The 19,746-nt window shown below is 36.1% G+C and overlaps 1 protein-coding gene across 1 annotated transcript; it reads left to right on the top strand.

The window, feature by feature from the left end:
* The first annotated feature begins 204 nt into the window (after positions 1–204).
* On the top strand, positions 205–17,868 carry LOC102802468 (RAB7A-interacting MON1-CCZ1 complex subunit 1-like). Its single transcript, XM_085503451.1, has 6 exons — positions 205–449; positions 13,545–13,599; positions 15,349–15,442; positions 16,218–16,405; positions 16,517–16,631; positions 17,046–17,868. The coding sequence occupies exons 1-6, from the start codon at positions 280–282 to the stop codon at positions 17,282–17,284; spliced, it is 861 nt and encodes a 286-aa protein (XP_085359577.1). The 5' UTR covers positions 205–279; the 3' UTR covers positions 17,285–17,868.
* Positions 17,869–19,746: the final 1,878 nt, after the last annotated feature.

The raw sequence follows: 19,746 nt of genomic DNA, 5'->3' as shown, positions 1-19,746 counted from the left end.
ATTTGTAGAACAACGCTCGCATTGAATAAACACACAAATCGCGCCAGTTGATTAAACAAATTTTAAGTTATTTCTTTTAATTAAGTGGCACATATAAAAGTATAACAAATGTAGTTGAGAATGAGAATTCGATTCTAAATATTCACTTTCTTGCTCAAAAATTGGTCGAAATTTGTTGTAAGAATACCACAACGCTTGTTTGGCGCAACTACGATCAGCTGATCGCATCACAACACGGAAGTGGGTGGGACATTTTGCGGGGAAGTCGTTCTAACTGCTATGGCTGAATTTACTGACGACGTAATGACCGGTCATTTGCCGAAGCTCATGTTAAAAGTGGACGAATTGCAGATAGAATGTCGGAAAACTCTAAAAACGACAAATCCTGCCAACGAAATCCTTCAAATCTGTGATAGGAAATGTGAAAAAGCCAAACGTATAATGAACAGGTAGATATACTGCATTTATTTTACGCAAATCTAGCACTTCCACAAAGTGGGGGCCAAATTATCAGCGGAAAGAGGCCAACCTACAGGACTGTACTCAGGGCTAATAGCGACAGACAGATTACACAAATGAGGGATAATAGGTATGGTAAAAAAAAATATTTAAGGTCAAATTGTTTTTCAATTTTTTTGTTTTATTTTTATTTTGCCGCACACATTTTAGACGTTTTAATCAATTCATAAACAGAGGGCGCTGTGTAGTGGTGACAAAATAAATAAAACAAGAAATAATATTTTTTGTTTTTGACTCCCATGTGCGAAGCACATAATGGGAGTCTTTGCAGTTAGTGTGTCTGTGTGTGTGTATGTGTGTGTGTGTATGTCTGTATGTATGTATGTATGTATGTATGTATGTATGTATGTATTTGCATACATACGTGTTTGAGCTGAGCTCCTTCCGAATTGGTCGTTTTCGCCGTTTTGCAAGCTAAGTTTACCTCAATTTGTCAACAAGTGTCTATACAAGTACTCTGTGGTTCTACTGGTACGTTGCTTTTGGTTCTTGGGCATATTTTTGCCGTTCTTTTACTTGTTTTTACACCGTGGGTCTTTTCAGACCCGCGAGTACATCCATCCAATATGGCCGCCACCTCGGCGAGCCTTTCACGTGGCAATCCCTTTGCGGGTTTAACTCGTAAACATGGCCTGAAGTGTGAATCTGTTGCTGGTGTTGGCATTGAAGTGTATGTTCGCGCAATTTCTGATATGCTTGGGCCGAAACATGTTGTAGCGGCGTCACGGGTTAATGGCAGTGTGATCGTTTTTTTGGACTCATTGGAGGCAGTCGAGGAGGTCTGTGCTGCTGGGATAAGTTCAATTGGTGATTCTTTTATTTATGTTCAACCACTTGTGAAACCTGCGACCAAGGTCGTACTGTCGGGAGTTCCTCCCTTTATACCTAGTCATGTTTTACAGGACGAGTTAAAACGATACGGACGTGTTGTGAGCACGGTTCGCTTAATACCATTGGGATGTAAAAATCCAGACTTGAAACATGTTAAGTCTTTTCGTAGACAAGTCTACATGTTGTGTGAAGATAAACTGGAAGGTGTCATTAATGTTGTGTACGAGGAGAGGTCATATCGTATTTATTTGTCTACAGATGAGATCACTTGCTATAAATGTCACAAACAAGGGCATGTTCAGCGTAACTGCCGTGACAATATTGCACTCACATCACAAAATAACCAAAAGCTATCTACTGATGACTATGTCAATACAAACTCTGAAACTAATACACATAGCGCGGAAAACACGCTGTCACTAACTGATAAAAACAATGAAAATGAAATGAATGTTGATGAAACTGAGTCGCATGCACCGTCACCAACTGATCTACGTAAAGATAACAATCTACCCACTTCAAAAAATGATATAAATGACACTCAATTAAATGACAACGAGATATCTAACATGATTAGCGTGAAACGCAAACTTTCTAAAGATGAATCAAATACTGATCAAACCGCCATGTGTACTGACACTGTAAATGCAAATAAACCTGACCTAAATAACGTAAACAATGAAAACAATACACCCACGCTAACACCTGCTGACATTGACTCTAATGCAATCAATGTTGATGACCTAAGTCAAAACACACCTGCTAACCCGATCAATTCTAATAGCATACCTATTTTAAATCATACTAATGAGGAGAAGGTACGAACCCCTCCCTCTTCTATGGAGAGTTACACTTCGTTTACTCTCCCCGGGGACTCGCAAGAACCAATGTCTTTTGATTTTGATGTTAATAAACCTTCTGAACCAGTCTATATGACGGGTGATAGAGATGATGCAGAGTCAGTGACGTCAGAAATGTCTGAGCTATCTCAGCTTTCACAAGACGAATCTTCAAAAGAATCAGAAAAACTTCTCTCTCACGAATCATTGATGACATTCCTGGAAGAATCATACAATTCAAGAAAATTGGTGGAGCAGGCTACCCTTTTTTGTGCTGATTTCAGACTTTTAATTAAGTCACTGAACCACCTACGCAAACATATTGACGTTCCTAGTAAAGAAAAAATACGGATACAGAGACTGACATCAAGACTTGCAAAGCACTACAAAGAAAATAAATTGAAATATGCGAAAGCTGACCAGAGTAAATGTGACGACACACATGGAAAGGCCAGTGACGATATGATAAACAAGCGACGTGGTATTGTTACCCAACAGGTTAAAAAACCGAAAAATAAATGAATTGTTGTATAATGAACCTCTGGTTGATATCTTGTATCTATGTTATACTTGGTTGTTTTTTTTGCTCACTTCAATGGCGAATTTTTCCGCTGTCACATGGAATGTACACGGTTGTCGTGACTCCTTAAAGCGATATCAGCTCTTTGAACTTTTAAAAATGAATCATTTTAGTGATTTCCACTTTCTACAGGAAACACACACTATTGTTTCGGATGAACCTCAATGGCAGGTGGTTTGGAGGGCTCCAGTTTTATTTTCACATGGTTCTAAACATTCAGCAGGTGTTGCTATACTAATAAATCCACGTTCCAATATTGATGTTCTGAGTTCTCAGGACGTTGTTCCAGGGCGGTTGCTACATGCACATGTGAACGTTGATGGCGCCCCAGTTCATCTAATAAATGTATATACACCGACGGTAGGAACGGAGCGATTAACTTTCTTTAAATTGCTGAAACAATTGCTTAATAGAATAAATCAAGATCCCGTCATTCTGGGCGGCGATTTCAATTGCACTATAAATCCAAATATTGACAGGCCTAACAGTGCTGAACCACACACACCATCTTCAAACTTTCTCTCAAATCTAACTGCGCGATTCAAACTTATTGATGCTTGGCGCCATGTCAATGCGAACGCCCGAGAATACACTTGGATAAGAAATCAAAATAAATCACGTATTGATACTTTTTTCATATCTAAATCCCTCACACAGCGAATTAAATACACGTCAATCGAGCCGCATTTCAACCTCTCTGATCACTGTATTGTCAAACTGTGTCTGTCGTTCAAACGTGTCAATAACCGTAATCCCTCCTGGTGTTTCAACACCAGCTTACTTTATGACGAGGAGTACTGTCAAATACTATATGATTATTGGTTGCTGTGGCGTAATGAACAGCCACGTTTCAACTCTTTGCAAATGTGGTGGGATGTTGGGAAGGTTAAAATTAAAGAACTTACTAAGCAATATACAACAAAACTTAGTAATAGTTACAAACAAACTAAATACACACTCAGTAAAGAAATAGCACACCTTGAACAAAACTCACATAACACTCCATCAATGACTACAGAATTAAATGACAAAAAGGCGCTACTAGAAAACCTGGTTCAAACCGAAACTAAAGGGGCCGCAATCAGGTCCCGGCACAAAATCCTGAATGAGAACGATGCGCCAACAGCGTTCTTTTTTGACATTGAAAGACACAAAGGTACCAGAAAGGTCATGACCCAGTTGCAGCGTACAGACGGTACTGTAACTGAAAATCAAGGCGAAATGCGACAACTGGCTAACAATTTTTATACTTCACTGTTCTCTCCTGACCCCGTTTCAATGGACTGCCGTAACAAAATACTCTCAGATCTTCCCAGACTTGATAATAATCTTAGAGACAATTGCGATGCGCCATTGTTATATGATGAACTCACAAGTGCAGTTAAACTTTTATCCAACGGTAAATCACCCGGCATTGATGGATTGCCGGGGGAGTTCTATAAACATTTCTGGTCACTGATTGGACCAGATCTATATAATGTTTTTAAAGCCTCCATAGAGGACGGTATTCTGCCTTTGTCTTGTCGGCGGGCTATGATAACTCTCCTTCCAAAAAAAGGAAATAATTCTTTGTTGAAAAACTGGAGACCAGTAAGCCTTTTATGTGCCGATTACAAGGTTTTGACCAAAGCTATTTCACTCAGGTTAAAATGTGTACTGGGTAACATTATTCACACTGATCAAACGTACTGTGTTCCGGGTCGACAGATTTTTGATAACATAAACCTACTACGTGACGTCATAACATACTCAAATGAAAACAATATCTCACTCGGCATTGTCTCTCTTGACCAGGAGAAGGCGTTTGATCGTATTCATCACAATTATCTTTTTAGTACACTGCAGGCTTTTGGATTTGGGGAACAGTTCGTCAAATACATTCAGCTCATTTATTCCGATACACAAAGTCTCGTACGTATCAACACTAGCCTCACAAATCACATCCCTTTTTCACGTGGAATACGACAAGGCTGCTCTCTATCAGGTCAACTTTATTCATTGGCCATAGAACCGTTACTTCATAAAGTCAGAACCCAGAGTCAAATCCAAGGTGTGAAAATACGTAACTCGTGTGGCAAAAGTGTTAATCTGACTGCCTATGCAGATGATGTGAGTTTCTTTCTCACAAAAAATAGTGATTTTGACAAACTTGAAGAGTGGCTGCACATCTACGAACGTGCTAGCAATTCCCGTGTTAATTACGGGAAATCGCAAGGTTTATGGGTCGGAAAATGGAAAACAAGAACCGACAGACCAATGGGTATAACCTGGAACAATAACGGTTTGAAAATCTTGGGCACTTTTCTTGGAAATAATCAGGTATTCTTAGATAAAAACTGGGAAAACTTAATCGAAAAAGTTGAATCAAAACTCGAATGGTGGACCAAATACGCCCCTGCCATGTCTTATAGAGGGCGCGCTTTAGTTGTGAACCAATTAATAGCATCAAAACTTTTACACCGATTTGTTTGTCTTTGTCCACCAAAGGAAAAAATTGATCAACTTCAACAAATGTTTCTGAATTTCTTTTGGCAAGGTCGCCATTGGGTTACTGCCGAAACGGTTTACCTGCCCATATGTGAAGGTGGTCAAGGTTTGATACACTTGCCCACACGTATTGCTACTTTCCGTATTCAGTTCATTCAAAGGTATTTGTATGCTAATTTGAAACACTCTAGTTTCTCATTCACGGAATATTTTCTCAGGCAGGTACATGGTTTGAATTATGATAAACAGCTATTTATCACACGTCTTAACAAACCCATCGTTGGCCTTCCAGCATTTTATCATGACATTCTTAAGACCTGGTTCTCTCTTACAACATTAAGAAAAGACAAACCATCCACATTTGTGGAAGTGTGTGCAGAACCATTGTTTAATAACCCACTGGTCTTGCATCCAATTCAAAACACACCACTTAATTTGTTACATTTCCGTGAAGCTGGCATTACCAAAGTTGTTGACCTGATAGGTTACGGTATTAATAATTGGCTACAAGTTGATGATTTACATGAAATAGTACCCATATATTCAAAGAGACTGCTTGGTATGGCCCTTGATGTGACACACCAAGCCATACCAACTCCTTGGAAACACATTATTAACAATCACAATACGAGTGAAATACAAATATCTTACAGAAACTACTCACTTGAGCTAATCTTTAATGATGAACTCAACGACATTCTTTTAAATTGTCCGTTATACAAATTTGACAAAGGACGTATCTATAAATTTCTCATATCAACAAGAAAATTGTCAAAAGCAACTACACACAGTGATAATGTCTGGAGAGATGTTCTGTCTCTCAACCCTGCCGACAAACCGAACTTTACAGATTGCTACCTCCTTCCGACCACAAAAAAGGACGGTGACCTGCAGTGGCGTCTCTTGCACGCTGCATATCCTACAGGTGGTTATTTATTGAAATCTCAAATACGTACATCAGATGAATGTCTTTTCTGTAACGAACACGATGATCTGGTGCACATCTTCGTTGAATGTCCGAGACTGGCTCCTCTTTTTGAAACATTCAATACAATAACTCACCAGCTACTCAACATGGACACCATTCCATTGTCATGGTATATTCTTGGTCCACCCAGAAAGAAAACCATCACCCCAACTCATCGATTGTTGTGCTACCTGATAACATCTCTGAAATGTGCTATTCATGTAACCCGTTTTAATAAAATCAAGGGACTATCGCAAACAAACGTTCTACAGTGTTTTAAAGCCCGTATACGTTTCAGGCTATCTAATGAGTTTAAGTACCATCTCGTCACGCACACAATGAGTACTTTCACAACACAATTTTGCATCAACGACGCTTTAGCCACTGTTAACGAAGATACTCTGAGATATCCAGAATACATGGAACTGACGTGACGTATCCAAACTCCGCTGTGCCTTCATGGACAAATGTGTTATGCACACAAGCTCAGACTGCATTGCCGACGCCACTCATCTATAATCGAACTTTGTATCGTCTCTACGCGACCATCGATATATATACTTTTGACTTTCGTAATGTATTATGAATGTTTATTGACATTAGTTTTGTATATGAATGTTATTTACTTATTTGTTAATTATGATATCACAGTATCAATTTCTTTATTTTGTGCAATATTCTTTTCTTTAAGCTTTATGTAAATATGTAAATTTGCAATGTAAATTGCTTTTAATTGCGTAATAAAAAAACAGAAATGTATGTATGTATGTATGTATTTAAATAATATAAACAATGACCCAGTCGTCGCTGGCGGCGATTTTAATTGTACAATGGAGGCGAGTATTGACCGGGTGGACAGCCCAGAGCCACACCTTTCTTCTTCTAGGTTTCTATCACAAATTTTGTTGCGCTTCAAACTTGTTGATGCGTGGCGCCATCACAATCCTACTGTCAGGCAGTATACCTGGAGTAGAAATGAAAGCAAATCACGAATTGATACGTTTTATATATCTAAATCCATCGTATCCAGAATTAAATTATCGTCTATACTGCCTCGTTATGATTTTTCTGATCATTTTCCTGTCGATATCCGTCTGTCTTTTAACTCCATTAATGCACGTAATCCTGTTTGGTGCTTTAATTTAAGCCTCCTGCAGGATGAAGATTTTTGTGAAATATTCACAGATTATTGGTTGAAGTGGCGCAGTGAGAAATCACGCTTCAGTAAAATTCAAATGTGGTGGGACATTGGCAAGCTGAATATTAAAGTACTCACAAAGCAGTACAGTGCCAAGTTGTCCTGTACATACAGGAATAATCAAGCTGGATTACGCAAGGATATTAAAAATATTGAAGACCGCTTAAAGGACGATCCTTCACTAAAAGGGATACTCGAAGAGAAACGAACTTTATTGGAAAATCTAACAAAAACGGAATGTAAGGGTGCTGCCATAAGATCTCGGCATAAAATTTTAAATGAAAACGATGCCCCTACATCCTTTTTCTTTGACTGTGAGAAACAAAGGGGGTCGCGTAAAGTAATGTCACACTTACAGCATTCCGATGGATCGCTGACTGGGTCACAAGCTGAAATGAGGTCAATGGCTAAAGAGTTTTACAGCGATTTGTTTTCTCCCGGTCCGATTTCCATTGAAGCTCAAAATAAACTGCTTTCCGGGTTGCCTCAACTGGACGACGCTATCAGGGAAGATTGTGATGCGCCAATAACGCATGAAAATCTTACCAACGCAGTCAAGTTAATTTCCACCAATAGATCCCCAGGCATAGATGGTATTCCCGGCGAATTTTATAAACATTTTTGGTCGATTTTAGGCTCTGATCTTCACGACGTCATTACTGCCTCAATCGAAGAGGGCCTGATGCCTTTGTCGTGTAGACGGGCTGTTATCACTCTACTGCCAAAAAAAGGTAACAATGGACTACTGAAGAATTGGAGACCTGTAAGCTTACTATGCGCGGATTACAAGATCTTGACCAAAGCGCTTTCTCTAAGATTAAAATCCGTCCTTGGCAGTATAGTTCATATCGATCAAAGCTACTCTATCCCAGGAAGACAAATTTATGACAACATACACTTGATACGTGATGTCATCACGTACGCAAACAGTAAAAACATAACACTAGGAATTGTCTCTCTCGACCAAGAGAAAGCTTTCGATAGAGTTCACCACGGATATTTATTAAAAACGCTACAGGCCTTTGGGTTCGGTAATCGGTTCTGTGACTATATTAAACTTGTCTATTCTAACACTGAAAGTCTGGTCCGCGTCAATAGCGCCCTCACCAGCCCTGTCCAGTTTAATAGGGGTATTCGTCAAGGATGTTCCCTATCAGGGCAACTGTACACGCTAGCTATCGAGCCCCTTTTGCACAAGATCCGAACCCAGAGTGGTATCCGTGGTGTTCAGGTTGATGACTCTCCTGATCGAGGGGTTAAACTTTCTGCTTATGCTGACGATGTCAGTTTCTTTGTCACCAAGAACTCTGATTTTATTAAACTCAGAGAATGGCTATCTTCTTACGAGAATGCCAGTAATTCTCGCATTAACTATACCAAGTCGCAAGGGCTATGGGTAGGTGCCTGGAAAAATAGACCTGATAAGCCACTAAATATAGGCTGGACCTCTGACGGCCTCAAAGTTCTCGGCGTTTTTGTTGGGAATAACACCGCTTTTACGGATCGTAATTGGTCTAATGTCATCGACGAGGTCGAGGCGAAAATAGGTCACTGGTCAAAATATGCACCTGCTCTGTCCTACAGAGGGCGTTCTCTGATTATTAACAATCTTGTTGTATCCAAACTCTTGCACAAACTAATTTGTCTCTCTCCTCCAGATCGAGTAATTAATGCGATTCAAAAAATGTTTGTTGACTTCTTTTGGTTGGGAAGACATTGGATTCCTGCCGAATTGGTGTATTTGCCTCCCAGTGACGGAGGACAGGGATTAGCACACTTGCCAACCCGTATAGCCTCATACCGCGTACAATATGTACAACGGTATTTTTATTTTAACTCAAGTCATCCGTGCTTCTTTTTCGCTGATTACTTTTTAAGACAATTTCAAAATCTGAATTATAATAAACAGTTGTTTATTATTGATATTCCGAAGTCTGATTTTAATGTTCCCAGTTTTTATTGTAGTTTGTTAAAAATTTGGTCTAGCACTACTTTTGTGCGTAAGGACGTACCATCTACTTACCACAGCGTTTGTCTGGAACCGTTATTTTATAATAAACTCATTTTACATCCTTTAAGACAGACACCTCTCAAACTTACTCATTTTATTGAATCCGGTGTGACTAGGATTGGCGATTTATTGACTGATGGAAAATGGCTGTCAGTTCAATCGTTACATCCACGCATTAGTATATACTCAGCACGCCTGCTAGGTATCGCTCTAGATATTGTTCACAATGCTATCCCTACGAGTATGAAAGATATTGTAAATAATGAAAACACCACAGATTCCACAAATATTACACATCCAAGATATTCGCTTGAATTATTGTATAAAGATGATGATAATAATATTTTGCTCAATTGTCCCTTGTACACACTAAAGAAAGGTAGCATTTACAACTTTCTGGTGTCGGTTAACAAACTCTCCAAGGACGCCACACAGGCAGGCACTGTGTGGTGTGACTTGCTATCGATTGATACTCAGAAACCGAATTTTAAGGATTGTTACCTCCATCCACTCACCAAAAAAGATGGCGACCTCCAGTGGCGTCTTCTTCATGGCGCTTACCCCACTGGAGGTTTCTTATTCAAGTCTGGGCTGAGGGAATCGGACACTTGTGTTTTCTGCAAAGAAAAAGATGACTTAATGCACGTATTCATAGAGTGCACCAGGCTGGGTCCGTTGTTTGTAACTTTTAATAAAGTTATTCACAATCTGTTAGACATTGGGTCCATCCCACTGTCCCATTACTTACTTGGACCACCTAGGAAGAAACCATTAGTGCTTCACAAATTGCTGGTGTTCATCATCACATCGGTAAAAGCTTCAATACACATTACCCGGATAAAGAAAATGAAGAACTTACCTGGTACTGATGTCACCCATTGCTTCAAAGCACGACTGAAATCAAGATTACGGGATGAATACAACTACCACAAGCTGACTGGTACTATGGCAGCCTTCATCCAACGGTGGTGCATCAATGACGCAGTAGCATCGGTCATCGGCGAAGACCTCGTCCATCCAGATTATATTATGTAAATAATAAATTGAACTATTTTTATAATAAAATGAACACTTTGATTTTATTCTCAAGATTATTTTACTGTTTCTGTTTGTACATATTCGACTATAATTTGTACTGTATCCGATATTGTTTTATACCTACCTGTACAATTACTTTATATTTCGTTGCATTATCATGTGTAATTAATTTTCATCGTTTTATATTCAAACATATTATATTGTATACTTTTCTGTACTGTATCACTTGTATTCGCCTTTGATTTATACTTACCGCTATATGTCCAATTCTTGTATTTAAACAGTGATTGTTAACTGATTTTTTATTACTCGAGAATAAAAGATTCAAATGTATGTATGTATGTATGTATGTATGTATGTATGTATGTGTGTATGTGTGTCCGACTGTTCCACTGCTATCTCAAGAACCATACATCGGTTTTTGATGAAACTTGGTGCATAGATGTTCTGGGCCAATGCGCAGATTTGATTAGGTTTTGGTAAAAATCCATGCTCGTTAATTACCTAATTTGCATGATAATTAGCTGATTTTTAGCTGTTCTATGACTGTTCCACTGATATCTAAAGAACCACTCATTGGATTTTGATGAAACTTGGTACATAGATGCTCTGAACATATGCGCAAATTTGATTAGTTTTTGGTAAAAATCCGTGCATATTAATTACCTAATTTGCATGATAATTAGCTGATTTTTAGCTGTTCCATGATTGTTCCACTGATATCTAAACAACCACTCATTGGATTTTGATGAAACTTGGTACATAGATGCTCTGAACATATGCGCAAATTTGATTAGTTTTTGGTAAAAATCCGTGCATATTAATTACCTAATTTGCATGATAATTAGCTGATTTTTAGCTGTTCCATGATTGTTCCACTGATATCTAAACAACCACTCATTGGATTTTGATGAAACTTGGTACATAGATGCTCTGAACATATGCGCAAATTTGATTAGTTTTTGGTAAAAATCCGTGCATATTAATTACCTGATTTGCATGATAATTAGCTGATTTTTAGCTGTTCCATGATTGTTCCACTGATATCTAAACAACCACTCATTGGATTTTGATGAAACTTTGTACATACATGCTCTGAACTAATGCTAGGTTTTGATTAGTTTTTGGTAATAATCCGTGGATACTAATTACCTAATTTGCATAATGATTAGTAAATTTTCGATTTTTCCACTGATATCTCAAGTACTAATCATCACATTTCAATGAAACTTGGTACATAGATGTCATATGACACTGCACAGACCTGATAGTTTTTTATGGTAATATCAGTACATATTAATTATCTAATTTGCATAATTAATTAATTTTCAGCATTTGATATAAGTAGTGAGCATTACATTTCAATGAAACTTGGTACTTACATACTCAAGGACTATGCAGAGATTGATTGTTTCCGATAAATATTTGTGAATATTAATCACCTAATTTGCATAATGATTAGTCAATTTTCGGTTTTTCCACTGATATCTCAAGTACTAATCATCACATTTCAATGAAACTTGGTACATAGATGTCATATGACACTGCACAGACCTGATAGTTTTTTATGGTAATATCAGTACATATTAATTACCTAATTTGCATAATTAATTAATTTTCAGCATTTGATATAAGTACTAATCATCACATTTCAATGAAACTTGGTACATAGATGTCATATGACACTGCACAGACCTGATAGTTTTTATGGTAATATCAGTACATATTAATTACCTAATTTGCATAATTAATTAATTTTCAGCTTTTGATATCTAAAGTACTAATCATCACATTTCAATGAATCTAGAATTATGCAGACCCAATTAGTTTCCGGTAAATATTTGTGCATATTAATCACCTATTTTGCATAATTAACCAACTTTCACACTGATATCTCGGGTACTAAACATCGCATCTCAATGAATGTACATGGATGCTGTAGGACAATAGACAGACCTGGATAATTGTGGGTTAAAATCTGTACATATTAATTATCTAATTTGCATAATTAACCAATTTTAAGCTTTCACATTGATATCTAAAGTACTAATTATTCCATTTCAATGAAACTTAGTACAAAGTTGCTCTAGGACAATGTACAAACCTAATTAGTTTGGGGTAAAAATCTGTTCATATTAATTCCCTAATAAGCATAATAATTCATAATTTTTTGGTTCTAATCACATTTCAATTAAACTTGGAAACATAGATTTTCTGTTACCGGTACATTGCGCAGACCTCATTAGTTTTACACTCAAATCTGTTCATATTAATTTTCTGATTTGCATAATTAGTTTTCAGCTAAGTAATTTCGAATTATATTTTAATGTGTCTCCAATACTCTCAGCACATGGGAGTTCTTTCTAAGCTTTCTTTGATTTAAATTACTCTTTAATAATACATGTATCTCGCAAAGATTTGAAATGCAAGATTGTTGCATGCACATGCGTAACATAGATTATATTGTATACAAAATAAAACACATGCAAAAGAATGGTAGTACATGTTCATGGTTGGTGAATTTTTTACCTACGCTTGAAGAAAATTTGCAAAACAGAAAATTAAAGCGAGAGGATTGTCACCTGCGCAGACACAGAAATTAAGTCCAAACGGTGATTACAACACACGCTAAAAGTGCAAAGGCTCATGGGTAGACATTTGTAAACATTGACACACCATGGCCATCTGACGCATGCACAGGTGACCACTTCCCCGCTTTAAGATAAATGGTTAAAAGGTCGTAGTTGTTGCGCCATACATGCGCGAGATATACGAGTCTCATATAAACAAAAATGGCGACTTTGAGTACAAACTGAGACATTACCAAGCTTTAATTAGGTATTTGTTCAGGTGACTGAAAGGTATCAAAGGAGTCGCCAGCAGTAATTTGTACAAGTCACGCCCAGGTCAAATCTCATACTTGTGATTTCCATTAGAATAGCGCATTGGATTGTGGGAAAATCAATGTTTATAAACACAAGTGTCGCACATGCGCAGCACGACGACTGCTGCCCAGTCACAGGATGCATGAATTGGTTGCTGAACAATAAACTGTATTTGTTTTTTTATTTTAGCAAAGGCAGCAGTGAAGAGCAACAAATTAAAGATGTTTTGACTGAATATACACAGGTATATGGTTGTAAAGTTCAAGCAGATAAAATTTATAATTAGTAAAATTGTCAATTGATGTTGGTTTACGCATAATAAGCAAGAATATACAATTTAGTTTTACTATACAAGCTTTAGTTTTGTATCAAACATGTTGATTCCGTATCCATGTTACATTCCGAAGGTTTGAAATATGGAAACATGTTTTCCACACATACAACACACAATGAAATTGTTCAAAATATATTTTATAACATTTCAGTATCCAAACATGCTTGTATAAGATATCTGTGGCGGACACCACACTACATATGTCTTTTCAACTTGTGAGAGACAAATGGACTCACTGGTTATCAAAACGATCCCCCTTTCTGTAGTGGGCGTGTTGCATAGCGTAGCAACGAGTCTACACAAAACTCTATTGATGCTATGTAGTCTTATCAGTTAAAATTAACCTAGGGAGTCTTAACAATCAAATATGAATAAGTTTTTAGCTCCGCTGTCAACTTTGTCGAGCGGAGCTTATCATATGAGTGATTGTCCGGCGTCGTCCGTGTCAATGTTTTACTTTTTCGACTTCTTCTTGAAAACTACAAGCCTGAATGCTTTGATACTTGGTGTACATGTACCTTGGGTAGACCTCTCTTAGATTTGTTCATTTCATGTTGATATCTTCAATTCTCTAATTTTGGTGAATATTTTTGTCAAAAAGTGATATTTTTGACTTCTTGTTAAAAACCGCAAATTCAATTGCTTTGATATTACATATATAGGTACTACATGTGGACCTCTCTCAGATTTGTTCATTTTGTAATGATATCTTTAATTTTCTAATTTTGGTGAATATTTTTGTCATTTTTGGTAAAAAGTGATATTTACGTCTTCTTGTTAAAAACCAATAGTTCAATTGCTTTGATATTACATATATAGATACTACATGTAGACCTTTCTTAGATTTGTTCATTTTGTGATGATATCTTCAATTCTCTAATTTTGGTGAATATTTTTGTCATTTTTGGTAAAAAGTGATATTTTCGACTTCTTGTTAAAAACTGTAAGTTCGATTGCTTTGATATTACATATATAGGTACTACATGTGTACCTCTCTCAGATTTGTTCATTTTGTGATGATATCTTCAATTCTCTAATTTTGGTGAATATTTTTGTAATTTTTGATAAAAAGTGATATTTTCGACTTCTTGTTAAGAACCAAAAATTCAATTGCTTTGATATTACATATATAGATACTACATGTAGACCTTTCTCAGATTTGTTCATTTCGTGATGATATCTTCAATTCTCTAATTTTGTTGAATATTTTTGTCATTTTTGGTAGAAAGTGATATTTTCGACTTCTTGTTAAAAACTGTAAGTCCGATTGCTTTGATACTATACATATTGTTCATTTTCTAATGATGTCTTCAGTTCTTTAATTGGAATGTGCATTGCTAACAGCGGAGCTATCTCAGCCGATAGGCTGCTTGTTTAAAAAAAAATCAAACTAAAACCTTAGCTTAAAACATTATTAAAAAGGATAGTTCAGTGTGGTTAACAATGTAACTGAACTTTACAGTTTTTATTTGAACAAGCTCAACATGGTATTTGCATGAGAGGACACATGGTTTGGTCGGCGGGACAACTGATGCCTTCAATTAGTTTCTAGTTTGTATTTGTGGTTTTTGAAACATGATAGGTTCATGAAAAGTACAGTAGCAATAAACAGAGTACAATTTTAAACTTATAGAGAAATGGTTTGCAAATATTCTGTAGGCATTATTGGACTTTACTTACTTTGAAGAAAACAAGTTAGTGGATGAAGAATTTCCAGAATCAACTGCCAAGGAAAGACTCCATCATATATTAGGTAACCAGGTTTGGTGAGAGCATTAATTGAAGCACCATAAAAAAAACAATGTATTCACATGTGTTGTATGTCATATATAACCCATATCAAACATGATATGGCACAAAGAAAGTTGAAATTGTGTTTTGTGAATACTGTTTATTGCTGTTTTTCAGGTACAGATAAATTTAATATTCAGGAAAGTTTGTCCTTGGAGTTTTTTAAGTTGCTGCACATAAAGAACACTACAGAATTGAATTTGTTTACATCACAGTAAATATGATAATCTCATATTTTTCAGAGATGTTTAGAAGCATATAAAGCAGTTTAAAGTTAATGCTACATATTTGACCTAATTTGCATATAATGCATATGACATATTGGAAAAAATCGGTGTACCTAGGTTCTATCATATTTATGATGCTTGAAAGTTTAGAAACAGTTGCAGTCTAAATTTGTTGCTATGAACTCTAGGATTATGAAAAGTATAAAGCAAGTGCTATAAGAACTCACACCACTCATGCCCTCACAAAACTTGGTGATGAACATTTTTAAATACTGACCAATTAAAGCATCACTGTTGTCGCGGCACATCTCATTTGATATAGATCCCATAATCACAGTTTAAAATGTGTGTGAAATACATTAGTTAACACGAAATTTGATGTCTGTATAACACTTTAAAACATGACAGTCGTGTTACTAGTAAACAAATTATGTATTTGACATACATGTGCTGCATTTGGGATTCATATTGATGACTGTGATATTTCAATTTATTCTTCTGTGTTTGTAGGTTATCTAAACAAGGTAGACATCATCGTCAGTGACATCTTCGGTAGAGACGCAGATATGATAGATGTACTTGGGGTTGACATAGTGGAATGTTTATACTGGAGAAAAGGAGCCTTGTATTATATGTACTCACACACTGTCAATCAAGACAAAGACAGAGTCAAAAGAAACTTACAGGATTTTACACAGGTGAGAATCAAATCATATTTTTAACAAATAGTTGACAGCGAATATGTATTCCAACTGAAATAAAAATAATCCATATTAACCTAAAAGTGTCTGGTGAATTTGTTTTCTTAGTCATTGCGTGATGGAGTAGAGTTTCTGACTAAGATGAGCAACTTAAGGGTGCCATTATCGGAGCAAGAACAAGTTGATTATAATGATGAATGTACCCTGAAGTTGATACAACAAGGTAGGTATGACTAAGATTTGAAATTTAACAAAATTAAGATGCAGGCAGTAGTGAAATAAGTACTGGTACATCTATAGTTTCTGTAAAATTGAGTCTATTTTTTAAAAAGTGTTGTTTTTTTTCCACAAAATTACCATTGTTTTGAGAGAAACTAATATTTCTGTTTCTATAGAAGCAAGTCGACTACTATTTGTCAAACTTCTCCTGTGCCATAGCAACCGATCAAGTTCCATATCAACCTACCAAGTGTGATGTTCATGCCAATATTAATTAACATCATTGCACAACAAACAAACAAACAAACAAACTCAAAGTCAATTCTACTAACCTTCAAGTGTTAAATCCATAAATATACAACTAATAAAGTGGAAATAAAACACTTTAAAGAAGACTAATTCTCATTTTATTTTACAGGTGTATTCAGTGATACTCATCTGTTAGCCTTGATGTACTCTGGTGAAATGTGCTACTGGTATACAACAGTTGCACAAGACAATGGGGAATTAAATCCGCTACTTTCTACTGGAAAACAATTACTTCAGAAATTCATACGAATCGTAAGCGGACCAATGAAAAATGCAGGATGGGATTGCAGTCGGGCACGACAGTTATTGCAACAATTGAACTCTGCATCAAGTTCACTTGCCAGTTGATAGCAAACTCCCGAGCTCTGAGTGCTCAAAGTATGACTAGAGTAGAGAATTTCACAGGGAAAATAATAAAATTTTGCCAGATGAAAGTGCTCCACAAATGTAGGGAAATGCAATTTACAGGTTTTTTTTATATCACTTTTCTTTTTCTGAATATTCAACTTTTCATCAGTTTTTTGTAGTCAATCATTTTTATTCTCCTGCAAAGAATCATGGGTAAAGTATGACATCATAGCCACTGTAGTGAACAATTGAGAAACATATATACAAGGTAGAATTTGATACGTTGAAACATGGTAACCGTGGTTGAAACAAGCAGTCTGATTGGTCTGAATGTTAGATATTAAGGTTGGGTAGCCAATCAGACCTGGTCTTGTAAGTAGCTTTGCATTGACTCTAAAATTGTGTCGTCGCTGTTAATAATTGTTATTGTGTGCATGATAACTTTACTAATTCTATTCCAAACTTCATCAAACTTGGTCACCTTATTCATCAGTATAAAGCCTTCCCTGAGTTTGAACAACAGATGTCCTGTATGAAAATATCATGCAAAAATTGAGAAAATCTGATAAAATATTTTGACTGTTTCTACTTGACTGATCACTGGTGATACACATCAAAGGTCACCGATCTCAGTGGAAATGTGCATTGTTGTATGTGTTCAATGAAGCAAATGATTTATCTTGTAATAATATCCTTGGTAATGTATCTCAGAATCCCATACTGGGTTTCAAAACCAACTCATGGAGAGATTGCACAGTCTGATACACATTTGCAAACCTACCAATAAAATCTTTACAGAAAACAAGATGTCAGAAAATCAATATAAGCACTCCTATGAACTGGGTGCCTAACTTTGATCAAGATCTGAAGCTAATAGAAAATCTGTTTAGTTCAAAGTTATCAAATCAAAAACAATACATAAAAAATACATTAAAAGCAAAACATTTCATCCACATTTTAAAAAGAAAATTATTCTAAAATATATTTATTCTGTATTTGACAAACAGTTCATTCGACAAATGAAAACTCACAGGAATATGTTTCAGCTATTAGAACAGAATGATAGTTTTTATAATACTAGTTTAAAAACGCACTTCAGAGATTGCAGTGTTTGAAGATGTATCTACATCTTCAAACACTGCAACAGGAGGCAACAGTACTGTTGACTTCTCCCTCCACTGGACACCAACTAACTATTTAAGTTGATTTGCATACAAAGCAGAGCTTGCAACATGAGAGCTATTCATAAAGGGTGTTTTTTTTTTACTTTTCATATAATACAGTAGTTACACAATGAGGCAGTTCATATTTGTCTCAGTGAATCATTAATTTTTGACAGGCACCTGTACAAAATACTTGGACTAAAGCCAGCTAAAATTTTCTGTTATCTTGCATGTTTTATGAATCTATTCACATCTAAATGCAGCACTTTTTTTTGCAATGAGACATTTGTTTTTATACTAAAATATCTGAATTACTTTGAATAAAGCTGGAAATTATGTCCCTTAAAATAATTAAACAAATAAGGCACCAATGTTTTTGTAAGATATTTACATCTTTTAAGGACATTCGATAGACTGATTCCCCACTGTTGGTTCAACCCCAAAACTTGTTTGTATTCAAAATTAATTATGACAATGCATATTTATATTGAAACAAACTATGATAAAGGGAATTATATTATATAACAAAGGGCAAGGTCACCAGAGTTCAACTATGTTTTTATTTTTCATGAAAATTGCATTTTCTAAAATTCTGTCAAGAAAAAAAGAAAGAAAGCTGTGACATACACTTTTTTGACAGAGATGTGGGATAACCAAAAACATCACTTGATGGAGTCATCAAAATTTGCAACCACTGAACTCGAGATATCCAAGAAGAAATGTATTTTTAGATGCATATGTACCATAACTTTGCACAAGGTGCTAACAATAACACAATTTTCAATGTGTTTTTGAAACTGAATGTAAAATGATGGAATGTATTTTATGGTACATGCAGTCAGAAGTGTCAAATGAATACACCAGTTATTTGTGAAAAGATATACTAACATTATGCCAATTACATTTCTCATTGAGAAAATGCCTAATACCGGTCCCGGAAACCGGTACAACGTATGTGTATTTTTTGTAAAAGCGCCATCAACCTCAACTATTCAAATCCTTTTGTTTATATTTCTAACCTGTAGCAAATATTGTAGCACCACCATCCTCAATAGTCAAATAACCTGCGTTCTTGTTTTCCCTTTCATAACTCTGTGTGTGTGCGTGTGTTCATGCAAGATAATTAATTGCAAATTAGCTACGTAATATGCATGTACATAGCGCTAGAATTACTGGTAATCGTGTCTGGACATTACCTCAAGGTACCACAATTAATCAAAGTCCACTAGGAAGTTTGTGAGATTATGCTTACACAGACTAAAATAAGATAATATGCACTGACATGGCCCCAAAACTAAC

This window comes from Saccoglossus kowalevskii, chromosome 9 (genome assembly GCF_978046115.1).
Source record: "Saccoglossus kowalevskii chromosome 9, keSacKowa6.1, whole genome shotgun sequence".
Taxonomy (NCBI): domain Eukaryota; kingdom Metazoa; phylum Hemichordata; class Enteropneusta; family Harrimaniidae; genus Saccoglossus; species Saccoglossus kowalevskii.
The sequence above is the reverse complement of the archived record's forward strand: the minus strand, read 5'-3'. Positions and strand labels throughout refer to the sequence as shown.